Genomic DNA, 17,977 nt, shown 5'->3' with positions numbered 1-17,977 from the left:
GCACTTTTTTGTTTGCAGTTCTTTAAATGTGAAGTTTAGTAACGGCACTGTTGCAATATTTGCTGATGGGTTAGCTTTCTGAGCATTCACTTATTAATGAGCATTTACAGTTGCTATATACACAGTCATATCACACAAGTTTAGCTGCTTGCCACCATAAATAGGGACAGTCAAAGTGATAACTTGTTCAAAAAATGAAACTCAAATGAATCACTGGACTTGGATGGGGTTGGTTCCAGAGGAGAAAGCAAGGACAGCAGGTGCTGGAGATCAGAGTCGAAAAGTGTGGTGCTGGAAAAGCACAGCCGGTCAGGCAGCATCCGAAAAGCAGGAGAGTCTTTATCAGGAATGAGGGGGAAGCTCAAGGGGGCTGAAAGATAAATGGGGTGGTGGGGGGGGGAAAGAGAGAGAAGGTAGCTGGGAATGTGATAGGGTTCAGTGTGTTGGCTATGAAGTCAACACAGGAAAACTTGGCAGGCTGCTAGTTCTTTTTCCCAGTCTTTTGACTGGTATCGCGCTCAGATATTTCCCTCATTTTAATGGGTGGGACTCCTCCAATATCAACCATAGCAACAACATTTGCATAACATTGGAGGTTTGACAGATCATGGTGATTTTGTTTTGAAACATGAAGCAACCATCTTTGTATCCATAAAAGTAGTTGGAACAAATGACCCAATATCGCTCTTTCTGGAAACTATTCAACTTGGCAGGAAGAATAGGAAATCAGAACTTTTTACCTGAACACTGACTGTAGTGTTGCAGTATCAAGAGATTCAAGTGCCTGTGCATGAATCATGTAAAGAGTTAAAGGTATAGCTTGTAATTAGGAAGGCAAACGGAATGCTGACTTTTATTGCAAAAGGCTGGAGTATAAGTATAGGGAAATTGTGTTACAAATGTAGAGTTCTGGTGAGATCAAACTTAGAGCATACCACAGATTTGGTCATCCTACTTGAAGAATATACTTACAAGAGCATTCCACAGATGGTTCACTGTATTGATTCCAAAGGAGGAGAGATGAACTGATTAAGCAGCATGGTGGCTCAGTGGTTAGCACTGCTGCCTTACGGCACCAGGATCCCATATTCCATTCCAGCCTTGGGAGTTTGTACATTCGCCCATCTCTGCGTGGGTTTCCTCCGGGTGCTCTGGTGTCCTCTCTCAGCTCAAAGATGTGCAGGCCAGGTGAACTGGCCATAGTGTTAAGTGCATCAGTTAGAGGAAATGGGTCTGGGTGGATTACTCTTTGGAGAATCAACGTGGACTTGTTGGGCTGAACAGCCTAATCTAAAACATACAGGATCCTGCTTCAGGAGGTACCAAGAGAAAGCTTCCACTCATGGGGGACAACTACAACGACAGGACACAGTTCCAAAGTTAAGTATCTCTCATTTAGGGCTGACAAGGTGAGGAACTACTTCTTTCAGAGGATTATTAATCTTTCGAATTATGTAGTCACACAGTCTGAAGGCCAATCATTCAACACTAAAGAGCAAGAGAGAGAATGAGAGGAGTGTGATAGAGGAAGAGAAAACAAATAGGCAAGAAAGTGTAGTTTAGACCACAGTCGGATTAGACACAATCTTATTATATGTCAGAGCAGACTCAAGCAGCCAAATAGCCTACTCCTGTCCCTGTTCCTTGAGTATTTCCCGAACTAGATCCAGGAGTGCTTGGGATAGAAACGCAACTTGCAAAATGCACTGTCACAACATTTATAACATGAACAATGGAAACACATTGATTCAACAAATCTCATGTCCTGTGTAAACACACAAAAGTATATATGTTTATTTAAATTTCACAAGGAAATAACAGGGTTAACTTGCTTTTGCAGCAAAAACATTAGAACAGTTTTTTTTAACATCAGCATCAACAATCACAAACTCAAATCACATGTGAAGGCAGTGGGGTTTCAGCCAAGAACCTCATGCGCATGGTCTTCAACAAGGATGGAAATATTCTTCACATCAGCACACCAGGCCTCCAGCCGCTCCTTCATACCAGATACCTAAAGGTTCAATCATACCCTCACATACTAAATATAACCAGGAATGATCAGGAAACACCACCTCACATGAAGTCAGTCTAAACAAATACTGGAATGTGTTGAAATGATGTTTCCTATGGCTATGGCTTAAGATTCACCATAAAATACTGATTGTATATTTACAGACAGTAAAATCTATAGACAACATAGAGAATGACAGAGACACGTGCCCAGAAATGTGACATTAACTTACTAATGGAACTTTAGTTATGTTAAATAATGAGCTTAAGTTAACTTCTGCAGCACAAAGACTTCTTCACAAATTCACTACCCAACTGTCACTGGTTAGTTGTGAATGTGCTGAGTGAGCGTTGCTGGTTAGTTGTGAATGTGCTGAGTGAGCGTTGCTGGTTAGTTGTGAATGTGCTGAGTGAGCGTTGCTGGTTAGTTGTGAATGCTCCAGTGGTATCAAGGCCATATCTTTTTCTTATTTTTGTTTGTGGTTGAAATGAGGAGAGGTCTGATTTGAAAACCAAGGAAATTTAGAAAGGAATGCTGCACTTTTTAAGTTGCATACAACTCTTAGGAAAGCAATCAAAGGTCATTCAGGGTTAAATGCTGGCCAAAGGAAGCGCATTAGTTCCATCTAAACAAGAGGGCTTTTGTTGAACAATTCTTGCCTGAGCACAACATTGATATTGTCAGCTTGAATTATGTGTTGGAGTCTCTGAACGCAAGACTTCCTGATTGGAACTGAGAGCTGCCACTGAATCAGAGTTGACCCTTTAAGTTCTGATTCTCCTGTATTCTGTATGTGTTGGGCCAACAGATAGCTCATAACATCAGCTTTAAGCAAAAGCGTCACTCAACCTGAAGTTAGAAACTTCCATATTTTAACTTTATGTACAGATACCTAAATTTAACAGTGAAATTCATCTAACCCAATCCCGTAATGAGTGAATGCTGTCAGCTTAGGACTCACTAAATGACTTTGCGGATCTATTCTTAAGCCAATTATTTTTGAAGAAAAGACATTGTCCCACTGTGTTATCTCAGGCAGATCATTCAAGCCACTGAACAAATCCTTTCAATCCTGTAACCAGGCTCAATTGCTTCTTTTACAATAAAGCAAGAGACCAACACAAGAACAACAGTTAACATTTTCAAACCAAGTGACCCTTTTTCAGAATGATGTGGTGTTTGTTTTCTCAATACAGATGTGACAGAGTTTCTCCGGCAATTTCTGTTTTTGTTTTAGATTTCCAGCATTGGCAGTTCTTTTCTTTTATGATGTTTTATTCAACTCCTCAAGCCTGTATGGCTAATTAGATCATGGTTTCTCTGTACCTCACCTCCAATTCTGTTTTCTTCTACATCCTGGTCAACCTTACTCAACAACTATGTATCCATCCCAATCTCTGAAATTTCAATTGATAACGCCGTCCAGAATTTTGGGGTAAGGGACTTCAAATCTTTACTACCGTGCGGAAAACGTGCTTCCTAATTGGTGTGCTTCAATCTTTAAAAAAAAAAGCAACAAGCTAATGCCTCTTTTTGTGTAACCATGGAACTGGACATTATTTGATGACTTACCTGTTGCAGGTCCATGACCCGTGGCTGAACCCAGGTCATGTGAACTTTATGGTCCACCTCATCAATGCTCCCTTTCACCAGGCCTGCAGACAACGCTTTCATCACCAGCATTTCAACCTGACAGAACAGAACAAGAACTAAAATGGTATGTGAACTGCCCCATATCAACCAGCTAATAATCCCACCTCCACAGACTGCTTACTCAGATCAATTTTCCCCTGTGCCGCAACAGGCAAAGAGCCATAACTTGGAGGTGGAGAAGAGGGTGGTGCAATGGATCAGTTGCTGGCAAACTAGTTGATCTCACCATTAAAGTGAAGGAAAGAACAAGGTTATGTTCCAATGTGAGCTTACAGTAGATATAAGGAGTGAAATGGTTAAATCTCATCCCTATTAATCTCATTGCTGTTTCGGCTATAAGTCAAAAGAATAAAATTCCAAAGATGTCAGAAATTCCGTGCGGTTCTGTCAGGCAGATGAGTTCTCATCTTGATACTAGCTCAGGAAGAAGTTAATTAAATACAGATGTACAAGAGATAAGCCATCCCGCAATGAGTAAAGAGAACTGGCCAAAACTGTAGGCTTTTTGGTTACAAACTGTTATTCAATAGAGCTAATTTCATCAACATCTTACAGTTTCCTCTACATTTGAGAGAGTGCAACCTTGGTATTCAATGGATACTGGCAAAGAGCATCTGTCAACACTGAAATCTTGCGGCTCCCACCACTGGGAGTTTGCCTGCAAACATGTAGAAACTTGGAGGAAATGGCAGAAAAAAAAGATTTAGTCTTCCAGGTTGTTTACATGCTAACTTTAGTTATACATTTCAAACACAAAAGGGGAAATGTTGGAGCCCTTTGCAATGGGCTTCACTATGACTGGGTATGAGAGAAAGGATTGGACAGGGTTTCACCAGAGAACAACCTCCGCACAAGCAGCAACTTAACAAATCATCTTCAAACTCACCTCACTGACAGATACCTTGGCCTGGTGGGATACTTCCTGAAATGTCATCTGCCGGTGGTTTGCTGGTCTTGTAAACACCATCTCAGAAACACAAAGAATTTCAATGAAAACAATAGAAGGAACTGTGACAACAAAAACTAGCCGATTAGATAATTTTGGTAATACGCACTTTGGACTGGTGGCAGTTTAATCAGTGGGTGGTCCCTTGCATTGTACACTTCTCCATTATCCAATCAGCCAATTTTGTCTTTTACTGCTTTCAATGGAAAGGAAGAATTCAGCACCATATATGTGGGGCGGGGGAGGGGGGGGGGGGGGGGGGTGGGGTGGGAAAGAGAGAAAACTCTACAACTGCTACCTGCCTTACCCAAAGAGCAATATACTTCCACACTAACAAAATAGAGGGGTTGCTGGAAACCTGAAACACAAACCATTAGTGCTGGAAATAGTCAGCAGGTAAACAGCATCTGCTGAGAGAGAAACAAAGTTTACACTTTACTGTAATGACAGAACTGATGATACACTGTCCTGAAATGTTAACTTCTCTCCACAAATGTGGACTGCTGAGTACTTCCAGCATTTCTAGGTTCATTGTAAAAGACCAGAGTTCAGTAATGGCAGTGAGGTTCAGAAAATAATCCAGACAAATCACAGGAGGAGAGATCCCTTTGTAACTAATTACAGATCTGATTAATATGGTGAGCAGTTGGTCACTTGCGATTTCAAGGGCTTAGACTGCTCAGGCTTTCCTGACAGTTGTATCATTAATTCTGGAAACATTTTAAAATCACAGCAATCAATTAATTTGCAAAAGTATTAAGAAACTGTGTCCCTTCAAACAAACAATCTCCCTCAGTAAACTGTGAAATGTACAATGGGATCAATGTGCTGTCTTCTATTCAGATTAGTAGCTTAAAGCAGGACTAAACCTTTAACAGCTAACACAGCAATTGTAACATCCCTGGCTTCTCAATCAGTTACAAACCACACTAGGATTGTTTGCTTTAATAAAATGACTCAAACCTTGCTCAGGAATCACACCACTGGCCTTGCAGCTTTCAAGCACAATCACAGGTTAGGAGCTGGTAAAATTACTTGGCATAGTGGGGCAGAATGGTGGCTCAGTGGCACTGCTGTCTCACAGCACCAGGGTGCCACATTTGATTCCAGTCTCGGGTGACTGTCTGTGCAAACTTCACACATTCTCCCAGTGTCTGCGTGGGTTTCCTCTGGGTGCTTCAGTTTCCTCCCACAGTCCAAAGATGTGCAGACCAGGTGAATTGGCTATGCTAAATTGCCTGTAATCTTAGGTGCATTAGTAAGAGGGAAATTTCAGAGGGACAGTGGACTTGTTGGGGCCGAAGGGCTTGTTCCCACCCTGTAGGGAATCTAATCTAGTGCCAGATGATGGGAGCCTGCTTTTAACCTATGCTCAGGGATGTTGCTTATCAGCAGCCAACTGGGAGACACAAAGAAAACTGGTAGACGCTTTAGACCAAGGTCACTCACATACCCTCTTAGAGGCCAAACAACTCAATATCATCAAGTGTGGTAAAAGGCCCTCAATAAAATCTAAACGTTCTGAAATAGTTTGCTGCATTTGGGCATTGGTGGTCTTGCTAGCCTTCCCTTGAGAAGCAGTTTAATATGACTGAGGGACTTCCTAGCCCACTTTCACAGTCAATCATATTAAGGCCATAAGAGATAGAAGTAAAATTAGGCCATTCAGCCCATGAAGTCTGCTCTGCCATTTGATCATGGTTGATGTGTTTCTCAAACCTCTTCTCCAACCTTCTCATAACATTTGATGCCCTTACTAATCAAGAACCTATCTCTACCATAAATAAATTCAATGACGTGGCCTCCACAAACTCAGTGTCCTGTGGCTGAAGAAATTCCTCATCTCAGTTCTAAAGGGTCGCCCCTTCACTCGGAGGCAGTGCCCTCAGGTCCTCGTTTCTCCTACCAGTGAAAACATCTTCTCCATGTCCACTCTATCAAGGTTTCTCAATATTCTGTAAGCTTTAACGAGATCTCCCCTAAACCTCATCTTCTAAACTCCACTGAGTACAGACCGAGTGTCCTCAACTGATCATATCTCCAAGGTTAGGCTTCCAAGCTTCTCTGACCCCCTCCAAGGCCAGTACATCTTTCCATCGATACAAGGCTCAAAACTGCTCACAATATTCCAAATGCAATCCAACCAGAGCCTTACACAGCCTCAGCAGGACATCTCTGCTCATATATTCTAGCTCTCTAAGTGAATGCTAACACTGCACTTCCTTCCTAACTGCCAACTGAACTTATTTGTTAACCTTAGGAGTCTTCGTTCAGGATTCTCTTAAGTCCCTTTGTGCTTCAGATTTACAAAGCTTTGCCCCATTTAGAAAAAACTCTACACCTGTCCTCTTCCTACCAAAGTGCATAATACACTTTCCCACATTGCATTCCATCTGCACTATCTTCACTCATTCTCCCCAAGCATGTCCAAGGCTTTCTGCAGCCTCCATGCTTCCTTAACACTACCTGTCCCTCCACCTATCTAGTTGTGTAATCTGCAAATTTAGCAACAATGCTCTGAGTTCCTTTGTTCAGATTGTTAACGTACAACATGGTTAGCTTGATTTCAACACTGTCCCCTGCGGAACTCCATCAGACACTGGCTGCCATCTTGAAAAAGACTCTTACCCCTACTTTCTGCCTTCTGCAAGTCAGTAAATCTTCTATATATGTCAGTACCTTGCCCCAAAACCATGGGCTGTCATATCTTAGTAAGCTTCTCACTGTGTGGCCTTCTGGAAATCCAAATGGATCATGGCCACTGGCTGTCTTTTAACTTGCTCCTCAAAGAATTCTAACACCTTTGTCAGGCACAACCTCTCCTTGAAGGCATCATGCCCTATTTTAGCATGCGCTTCCAAGTATTCCACAATCTTGTCGCTAATAATAAACCTAAACTCTTACCAATGACTGAGCTCAGGCTAATCAGCTTCCTGTCTTCTGTCTCCCACCCTTAAGCAGGGGTGTTACACTGGTCATTTTCCAGTTCTCCGTGACCCTCCCTGATGTCTGAAGGATCACCACAAATGCCTTCACTATCTTCTCAGCTATCGCCTTCAGGATGTTGGGAGTGTAAAGTTCAGATGACTTAACCACCTTTCAGCTTCCTCAGCACCTTCGCCTTAGAGCTGGCCACTGCACTCACCTCTGCCCCAATTCACTGGAAGTTCTGATATGCTACTGGTGTCTTCCGTGAAGAACTGATGTAAAATACATATTCAGTTCCTCTGCCATTTCTCTGTTCCCTATGAGTATTTCTCAAGCCTCATTTTCCAGTCCACTCTTGCTACTCACTTATCTTTTAGATACCTAATACAACCTTCTTTTATATTATTAGCTAGCTTACCTTCATAGTTCATCTTTTCCCTACTCATTGCTTTTTTAGTTGTCATCTACTTTAAAGGTTTCCTAATCCCCCAGCTTCCTACTAAAAGTAGGACCTCAGAGGTAATAATCCCAGGATTGCTACCAATGCCATGTGCTAGTCAGAGTAGAAATGAAAGACTAGGCAGGATGAATGTGTGGCTTGAGAGATGGTGCAGGAGGGAGGGGTTCAGATTTTTGGGACATTGGGACCGGTTCTGGGGGAGGTGGGACTATTACAAATTGGACGGTCTACACCGGGGCCGGACTGGAACCAATGTCCTTGGAGGTGCTTTTGCTAAGGCTGATGGGGAGGGTTTAATCTAATGTGGCAGGGGGGTGGGATCCAAATGAAGGGGTTAGTGGACAGTAAGGAGGTAGTAACTAAAGCCTGTAAGGAACTAGATAATGAAGTCAGTGTGACTAAGGGGAAGAATAGGCAGGGAGCAGCCAACGAACGCAAAGGGGCTGGTGGTCTGAAGTGCACTTGTTTTAATGCAAGTAGTTTAGTAGGTAAGGTAGATAAACTTAGGGCTTGGATTAGAACCTAGGAGTATGATGTTATTACTATGACTGAGACTTGTTTGAGGCAAGGGCATGATTGGCAACTAAATATCCCAGGATATGGATGCTTCAGGCAGGAGAGAGAGGAAGGTAAAAGGTGGGACTAGATTGGGTTGGGATATCTGGTCGGCATGGACAGGTTGGACTGAAGAGTCTGTTTCCATGCTGTACATCTCTATGACTCTGAGTGGAGGAGCTGCATTACTGGTCAGAGAGGATATCACAGCTGTGCTGAAAGAGGGCAGTATGGGGGGACTCAAGCAGTGAGGCAATAAGAGCAGAGCTCAGAAATAGGAAGGGTGTGGTAATAATGTTGGGGCTGTACTACAGACCTCCCAACAGCAAGCATGAGAGAGAAGTACAAATATGCAAACAGCTTATGGAAAGATGTCAGAGCAACAGAGTGGTGGTGATAGGAGATTTTAATTTAGAGGTCTAGATGGAGTAGAATTTGTAATGATGTCCAGGAGGGTTTTCTAGAGCAGTATGTAAATCGTCCAACTTGGGAAGGGGCCATAATGGACCTAATGTTGGGGAATGAGCTTGGCCAGATGGTTGAAGTTTCAGTTGGGGATTACTTTGGGCATAGTGATCACAGTGCTGTAAGTTTTAGAATACTCATAGACAAAGAGGAGAGTGGTCCTAAAGGAAGAGTGCTAAATCGGGGAAAGGCCAACTTCAGCAAAATTCGGTAGGAGCTGGGGAATGTGGACAGGGATCAGCTGTCTGAAGGTAAATCCATATTTGATATGTGGGAGGCTTTTAAAGAGGTTGATTATAGCGCAGGACAGACATGAGGGTTAGAAACGGCAAGATTAGGGAACCACGGATGACAGGTGAAATTGTGAGACTAGCTAAGAGGAAAAAGGAAGCATACATAAGGTCTAGGTGACTGAAGACAGACAAAGCTTTGGAAGAATATCGGGAATGTAGGACCAACCTGAAACAAGGAATTAAGGGGTCATGAAATATCTTTAGCAAACCGAGTTAAGGAAAATCCCAAAACCTTTTATTCATATATAAGGAGCAAGAAGGTAACTAGGGAAAAGGTTGGCCCACTGAAGGACAAAGGAGAGAAGTTATGCATGCAGTCAGAGAAAATGGGTGAGATTCTTAACGAGTACTTTGCATCAGTACTCACCGAGCTGAGAGACATGCCAGATGTTGAGGTTAGGGATAGATGTTTGTTGATTCTGGGTCAAGCTGGCATAAGGAGGGAGGAAGTGTTGGGTATTCTAAAACGCATTAAGGTGGACAGGTTCTGAGGTCCGGATGGGATCTATCCCAGTTTATTGAGGGAAGCAAGAGAGTAAATAGTTGGGGTCTTACTAGATATCCTTACAGCATCCTTGAATATAGGTGAGGTCCTGGAGGACTGGAGAATTGCTAATGTTATCCCCTTGTTTAAGGAGGGTGGCAGGGATAATCCAGGTGATTATAGACCAGTGAGCCTGATATCAGTGGGAGGGAAGCTGCTGGAGAAGATACTCAGGGATATGATCTATTTCCATTTGGAAGAAAATGGGCTTATCTGTAATAGGATACATGGTTTTGTGCAGGAGTGGTCTTAATAGAATTCTTTAAGGAATTGATAAAGTTGATTGAGGAGGGATTGGCTGTAGATGTATTATACATGGACTTTAGTAAGGCATTTGATAAGGTTCCCCATAGTAGGCTAATGGAGAAATAAGTCACATGGGGTCCAGGATATGCTAGATGGATCGAGAAAGAGTTGGGCACCAGGAGACAGAGTAGTAGTGGAAGGGAGTTTCTCAAAATGGATCAGTGGTATTCCACAGGGATCCGTGCTGGGACCACTGTTGTTTGTGATATACATAAATGATGGAGGAAGGTATAGGTGGTCTGATTAGCAAGTTTGCAGTTGACACGAAGACTGATGGAATAGCAGACAGTGAAGGGGACTGCCAGAGAATACAACAGAATATAGATATATTGAAGAGTTGGGTGGAGAAATGGCAGATGGAGTTTAATCTGGGCAATGTGAGGTGATGCATTTTTGAAGGTTCAATTTAAAAGTGAACTATACTATAAATAAAAGAACCCTATGGAAAATTGATATACGGAAAGATCTAGGAGCTCATGTACCCTGAAGGTGGCAATGCAGATCAATAGAGTGGTCAAGGCAGCATATGACATGCTTTCCTTCATTGGATGGGGTATCGAGTACAAGTGTTGGCAGGTCATGTTACAGTTATATAAGACTTTCATTTGGCTGCATTTAGAATACTGTGTACAGTTCTGGTTGCCACATCACTGAAAGGACGTGTACGCTTTGGAGAGAGTGCAGAGGAGGTTCACCAGGATGTTGTCTGATTTAGAGGATGCTAGCTATGAGGAGAGGTCAAGTAGATTAGGATTATTTTCATTAGAACGACAGGTGAAGGGGGAACAGTTTGAGGTCTACAAAATCATGAGAGGTATAGACAGGGTGGATAGCAGGAAGCTTGTTTCCCCCCCCCCCCAGAGTGGGGGACTCAATTACTAGGGGTCAAAAGTTTAAGGTGAGTGGGGAAAAGTTTAAAGGAGATATGCATGTAAAGTTCTTTACGCAGAGGCTGGTGGGTGCCTGGAACATTTGCCAGTGGAGGTGATAGGGGCTGGAACGAAAGCATCATTTAAGATGTATCTAGACAGATACATGAATGGGCAGGGAGCAGAGGGATACAGATCCTTAGGAAATAGACGAGAGGTTTAGATGAGGAACTGGATTGGTGCAGGCTTGGAGGGCCGAAGGTCCTGTTCCTATGTTATAATTTTCTTTGTTTTTTGTTCTAATCTTCACCACATTGTATGCTTTTCATTTTGCTTTTATGCTGGCCTTTGTCAGTCAAGGTTATCTCATCATCCCTTTAGAATGAGTCTTCTTCCTTGGGATGAATTTCTGCTGTCTCCCCCAAATTATCTCAGAATATCCTGCCATTGCTTCTCCACTGTCTTCCCTGCTAGGCTCCCCTTCCAAATCAACTCTGGCCAGCTCCTCCCTCATTTCTTTGTAGTTACCTTTACTCAATTGTGATACTGTTACAGTTGATTCCAACTCCGCCCTCTCAATAGAACTCATGCTACAGTTTATGGTCACTGTCCCCCAAGGGTTCATTCACCTTATGCTTCCTGATCAGTCTGCCTCATTACACATTCAATCCAGAACTCTCAGTTCCCTAGTGGGCTCTACTCACAAGTTACTGCAAAAGTCCATCATTCGTAACTTCCTTTTCTTGGGATCTGCTATCAACCTGATTTTCCTTGTTCACCTGCATATTGAAGTCCCCTGTAAGTACTGGAAAAGTGTCTTCCTCACACCTTTTCTATCTCCTGATTTACTTCCTGCCCCACATCCTGACTACTGCTCGAAGATCTGTACATATCTCCAAACAGGGGCTTTCTTTTGCAGTTTCTCAACTCTACTTCCACAGATACTGCACCTTCTGACTCCATCTTACTTGCTTTTCATTTCATTTCTTCTGAGGTAACCATGCCCCCTCCGCCCGTCTTTTCGATTGGACATGTATCCTTAGATCCAGCCCCGATTCCCTTGCAGCCACAAGGGTGATACCTATTGCACCCACTAATGTCAATCTGTGCTATAAACGCATTTACCTTATTTCGCATATGGTGCATATTTAAGTACAACATCTCAGTCCTTGCCTTCTTTCTCATATTTGCCCATTTATCTGCTTTGCCTGAAGATAGATTCATGACTCTTTCAAAGCTCTCTGTGCCCAATTACTTGCTCTGGAAATTTTAACAACCTCTTTGCATCCCTCCCCCAATTAAACTGGTTTAAAATCTTGTGTCCTCAATTTATCTCTATTTGTGCAATTGTGCATTAAGATACAAAATTTTTAAGTTTGTGTATTATCGGGTTTCCCTGCACTTTTATTGGTCCTTGATACAATATAACATTCACGTATTCTGTCTCTTCCTTTTATTGTCTGATTACAAACAATCCCATCACTAACCTGCAATTCTACCTTCTCATTCGATTTTACAATTTTCAAGCCTGGATTCACGTTCCCAAGCAACTAAAGTGAGACTCCAGACTACCAGTCCAGGGCTCCAGACTACCAGTCCAGGGCTCCAGACTACCAGTCCAATTACATATCAACTATATTTAAAGTATAGCAATGACACTGGCAAAAAAAAAGTTGCAGGTAAGTCTTACTTTGAAAGATGCATATACATATAGGTGCAGAAATAGATCATTCAGTCCCTCAAACCTGTTCTCTATTCAATAAGAATGAGCATTAATATCAAATTCTAATTTGAAAATCCTAGAAAGTGCGTATGGCAGATTAACTATCAGCCTGCTCTTCATTCACCATATCACATTCACTTCATTACGACAACAATTTGGTAGCTGCAGAATTTACCTCCATCAGGCACAGCAGTTGCAGTTTCTCTTTCAGTCGCTGTTCATTATTGGCCAGATCAGACTGCCAGAGAAGGAAAACTAAATTAGTGCCTACGTCACTATTACACACAGCAAGAACAGACACAGGGTTTGGCTCAGCTGGGCCAGTTCTCCCCAGCCTGCTTGGATAATTAAACAATATTCCGAATTCATTTCGGTGAATCAATACAAGGAATACACGCTTGGTCTCCCTCCCCGTACTGTGTCTGAGTTGCTAGAATTTCCTTACAGTTTAAGTTTCTCTTTCCGTCACTGCTTACTGCTTCAGGCAAACAGTTCTACAATAAGCAAGTTACTTTACTGAGCCAACACAACTTTCAAGACTTCTTTTATTCATAGATGAGAAAGAGATATAATTAACAAGGTCATCTTTGGCTGTAGGTTTGCTCACTGAGCTGGAAGGTTTGTTTTCAGACGTTTCGTCACCAACTCGGTAACTTCTTCAGTGAGCCTCTGGATGAAGTATCAGTGGTGTAGCCCACTTTCTATTTAAATGTTTGAGTTTTCTTGGATTGGTAATGTCATTTCCTGTGGTGACATCATTTCCTATGGCGGTCATTTCCTGTTCTTTTTCACAGGTGGTGGTAAATGGGATCTAAGTCAATGTCTTTGTCAACAAACACAGTGGTAAATGGCATCCAAGTCAATGTGTTGGCTCAGTGAGCAAACCTACAGCCAATGATGACCTTGTTAATTATATCTCTTTCTCATCTATGAACAAAAGTAGTCTTGAAAGGTGTGTTGGCTCAGTAAAGTAACTTGCTTATTGTAGAACTGTTTGCCTGAAGCAGTAAGCAAACCTTCCAGCTCAGTAAGCAAACCCACATCCAGAGCCTCAACCTGAGCTACAAATCTTCTCAAATCTTGTTAAGGTCATTTTGTTCTTTAGTTGAAAATGCTCTTTCATGCAGTAGAATATCTGACCCATATCCTCTCTAATGGATGCTACCTACTTTCATTTCTGTCACAGAATAGACAGTGCTATCATTCTCACCAGACCAAGGAGGGGCTAATTTGAAGCTTTAGACAATCCCAGGAAGAAAAGTCTGGAACGCTGATTCTGAAAGTGGGATTGAAATCCAGCGGAATCCATGGTGGCTGCTGATGGAATACTGACACTCTATTCAGATTGTGTGTTTTTGGAATGAGTACAGCACCAGCACTAAACTTGCTCCCACCTCTCTCCCCGCCCCCCCAATCTCAGCTATGGTAAGGAGAGAGCCATTGCCTTGGAAGAAAATCCTGAGAATCCTTCTATTACTTCAACATGTTCTCTAAATGAAGACTGGGAAAACATGAAAATTTCCACATCATTACATTGCAGGCTACTCTCCCACCCGGAAAATTCTTCTCCGAACTTCAGTACGTTCTGTTGCCCATAACCCGATTCATACCAAGGTGCCTCCCCTCAACACAGCCAATTATTTGCGAGGGGTTAACCGTAACAAAGACTCCACCAGATTCCACTTTCATTCATCTGCCATAAACTTGCACTTCCAGAATCATGATTGTAAACCAAAAACTGGAAATTAGTTTTGTGCTAGCTGAGAGGTGCCTAGTCCTGCCACTTTGAACTACTGCTAGCTCAAGTGATCAAGTTGGAAATTTACCTAACCTACATGGATCAGAACCACAATTAGCTCCATGAGACAATCACAGCAGAATATCATTAGTTGCTGTGTCACTGATGCTTGCTCATACTGTCAAAGATCCTTTTTCCCCTAAGACCAGTTCATCAGCAATTTTTCCACACCCAAAGACAAAGTGCTCCAATTTAAATGTTTGACACATAACATGGTAATGAATGGGTGCCATATCTGCCTTTTTAACAATAAGTTTCTGCCCATCTCAGTGCACGAATATATTTACTCTACTGATTCGGGTGTAATCACTCCAGTGCCAAAATAGCTGATAAAATGCACCCTATTTGTACACAAATAGGGCCAGTGACATTAGCTGGCCACGACAGGGGTCAGGGTTCACCCACACGTGTGCTGCTGATGTCACCATCAACGTGTGCACAGATTGCCACACCTTTATTTCACTGCCCCAACTGTATTTCCAACAGAGGTTCTGAATTTTCGTTTACCAGGTCTCTCAGTCCACAGTCTGTTGGTTCTAATCAAGTCATTCAATAAAGATTTCACTAACCTACATTATATAAATCACGCTGCAATTCACAGTTACTCAACTAAATATTACTGAGTGATAGGAAAATTTAACATGCCTGAGCTCCCCAGTAGGTTTTCAGACAGAAGAAGGTCTCCACATCTCCACTATTGAAAGCGTACAGAGTATCAATCAACCATTGGTTCTCTGTATCACGCAACGAATCCAGGATTGGGTGCATCAGCTGAAAAGAATGTAGTTGTATCACCACAATAAGCAGAGGAAAGACATCATTCTATGAAGAAGTAATACATATCCACACATTGCTAGGTAATCATCACAGTTAGTGTCAGAGGATATCTGAAATTGTCAATAACTTTCAAATATACAATGACATTTGACTGTTACTGCTCCAGTAAAATGCAGTTGAAGCAAACTTTAAAATAAAAGCAAACTACTGGAAACTTGAAACAAAAAGTATTGGAGAAAAATCAGCAAGGCTGGCAGGATCTGTGGAGAGAGAATTCAAAATGATTTTTTTCCCCTGAATGAAGAGAGATGGAAATGCAATAGGCTTTGCACTATGGAATAATCTGAGGAACAAGAGGAGCGGAAAGGAAAGTCAAGCAAGGTTATGGGGCAAGAACAAAAGACAAAAGGAACATTAAAGGTTCTAAAGAAGGAATAAAGCATTGGTCCAGTGTAGGTATGAAGAAAGTTCAGCTTAAACTCAAAGCAAGGTTTGGGAGAAGATTTGTAGTTCGGATGCTCGTTGTTGCGGTTCTGTTCGCCGAGCTGGGAATTTGTCTTGCAAACGTTTCGTCCCCTGTCTAAGTGACATCCTCAGTGCTTGGGAGCCTCCTGTGAAGCCCTTCTGTGATGTTTCCTCTGGCATTTATAGTGGCCCGTCTCTGCTGCTTCCGGTTGTCAGTTTGAGCTGTCCGCTGTAGTGGCCGGTATATTGGGTCCAGGTCGATGTGTTTGTTGATAGAGTCTGTGGATGAGTGCCATGCCTCTAGGAATTCCCTGGTTGTTCTCTGTTTGGCTTGCCCTATAATGGTAGTGTTGTCCCAGTCGAATTCATGTTGCTTGTCATCTGTGTGCGTGGCTACTAAGGATAGCTGGTCGTGTCGTTTCGTGGCTAGTTGGTGTTCGTGTATACGGATCGCTAACTGTCTTCCTGTTTGTCCGATGTAGTGTTTTGTGCAGTCCTTGCATGGGATTTTGTACACTACATTAGTTTTGCTTCGGTTGGCGCAACATCGAGGGCCGAAGGGCCTGTACTGCGCTGTATTTTTCTATGTTCTATGCTCATGCTGGGTATCGGGTCCTTCGTTCTGGTGAGTTGTTGTCGGAGAGTGGCTGTTGGTTTGTGTGCTGTTGTGAGTCCTAGTGGTCGCAGTAGTCTGGCTGCCAGTTCAGAAATGCTCCTGATGTATGGTAGTGTGGCTAGTCCTTTGGGTTGCGGCATGTCCTCGTTCCGTTGTCTCTCCCTTAGGCATCTGTTGATGAAATTGTGGGGGTATCCATTTTTGGCGAATACCTTGTATAGGTGTTCCTCTTCATCTTTTTCTAGTTCTGGTGTGCTGCAGTGTGTTGTGGCCCTTTTGAATAGTGTCTTGATGCAACTTCGTTTGTGGGTGTTGGGGTGGTTGCTTTCATAGTTTAGGACTTGGTCTGTGTGTGTGGCTTTCCTGTAGACCTTTGTGGTGAATTCTCCGTTCGGTGTTCTCTGTACCATCACGTCTAGGAATGGGAGTTGGTTGTCCTTTTCTTCCTCTCTAGTGAATCGGATTCCTGAGAGTGTGGCGTTGATGATCTGGTGTGTGTTCTCTATTTCTGTGTTTTTAATTATTACAAAGGTGTCATCCACATATCTGACCCAGAGTTTGGGTTGAATTTGCGGTAAGACTGTTTGTTCTAACCTTTGCATTACCGCTTCTGCTATGAGTCCAGAGATAGGTGAGCCCATGGGTGTGCCGTTGATTTGTTCATATATTTGGTTGTTGAATGTGAAGTGTGTTGTGAGGCACAAATCCAGTAGTTTAAGTATGCCGTCTTTGTTGATAGGTTCAACGTCCTGTTGTCTGTTATGTCTGTCCAGCAGGTTGGCTATTGTTTTTCTGGCTAGGGTTTTGTCGATGGACGTGAACAGTGCTGTTACATCGAACGAGACCATAGTTTCTTCCTTGTCTATGCGTATATTTCTGATGATGTCCAAGAATTCCTGTGTCGATTGTATGGATTGTCTGGATCCGCTGATCAGGTGTTTCAGTTTCTGCTGTAGTTCTTTGGCCAGTTCGTGTGATGGTGTCCCTGGTAGTGATACTATGGCTCTGAGTGGGATGTCTGGTTTGTGCACTTTAGGTAGTCCATAGAATCTGGGGGTGTTGTTGCTTTCAGGTTTCATTCTTTGTAGGTCAGACCTGGTTATCTGTCCGTTTTTTTGTAGATTCCTCAGTGTGTTGTTTATCCTATTGGTGAGCTGTGGGGTGTGGTCAAACTCCCTCTTTTGGTAGGTGTTGGTATCTGCAAGTAGTTGTTGTGCTTTTTGCATGTACTCTGCTTTGTCCAGGATGACCGTCATTCTGCCTTTGCCTGCTGGTAGTATAATTATGTTCTTATCGTTTTAGTGATTTTAGTGCTTCCCTCTCCTTGGTGTTGAGGTTATGTGTTTGTCTTTTTCTTGTTATCAGCGGTACGATACTTTGTCTCGCTGTTTGTTGTCTCTCTTCTGTCAGTCCATTGTTCCTGAGTGTGCATTCTAGTGCTGCTAGGAAGTCTGCTGCCTTGGCATCCCTGTGATTGTAGTTGAGTTCCTTGGCTAGTATTGTTCTTTCTGTGTCTGTGAGCTATCTGTGGGCGAGGTTTTTAACCCAGGTGCGTGTTGTGGTGT

At 42.7% G+C, this 17,977-nt stretch overlaps 1 protein-coding gene across 2 annotated transcripts in view; it reads right to left on the bottom strand.

The window, feature by feature from the left end:
- Positions 1 to 1,756: 1,756 nt before the first annotated feature.
- The window catches only part of LOC140467242 (26S proteasome non-ATPase regulatory subunit 13-like), a 44,052-nt gene continuing 27,831 nt past the window's right edge, over positions 1,757 to 17,977 (bottom strand). For both annotated transcript variants that reach the window (XM_072563476.1, XM_072563475.1), the window contains exons 9-13: positions 15,200 to 15,325; positions 12,932 to 12,994; positions 4,554 to 4,634; positions 3,587 to 3,703; positions 1,757 to 2,014 (exon numbers count right to left, since the gene is read on the bottom strand). In XM_072563476.1, the coding sequence (XP_072419577.1) occupies positions 1,919 to 2,014; positions 3,587 to 3,703; positions 4,554 to 4,634; positions 12,932 to 12,994; positions 15,200 to 15,325 (483 nt within the window). In that variant the 3' untranslated portion in view covers positions 1,757 to 1,918. The remainder of the gene's footprint in view (positions 2,015 to 3,586; positions 3,704 to 4,553; positions 4,635 to 12,931; positions 12,995 to 15,199; positions 15,326 to 17,977) is intronic.

The sequence above is a fragment of the Chiloscyllium punctatum genome, chromosome 45, assembly GCF_047496795.1.
Source record: "Chiloscyllium punctatum isolate Juve2018m chromosome 45, sChiPun1.3, whole genome shotgun sequence".
In the NCBI taxonomy this organism is placed as follows: Eukaryota; Metazoa; Chordata; class Chondrichthyes; order Orectolobiformes; family Hemiscylliidae; genus Chiloscyllium; species Chiloscyllium punctatum.
The sequence above is the reverse complement of the archived record's forward strand: the minus strand, read 5'-3'. Positions and strand labels throughout refer to the sequence as shown.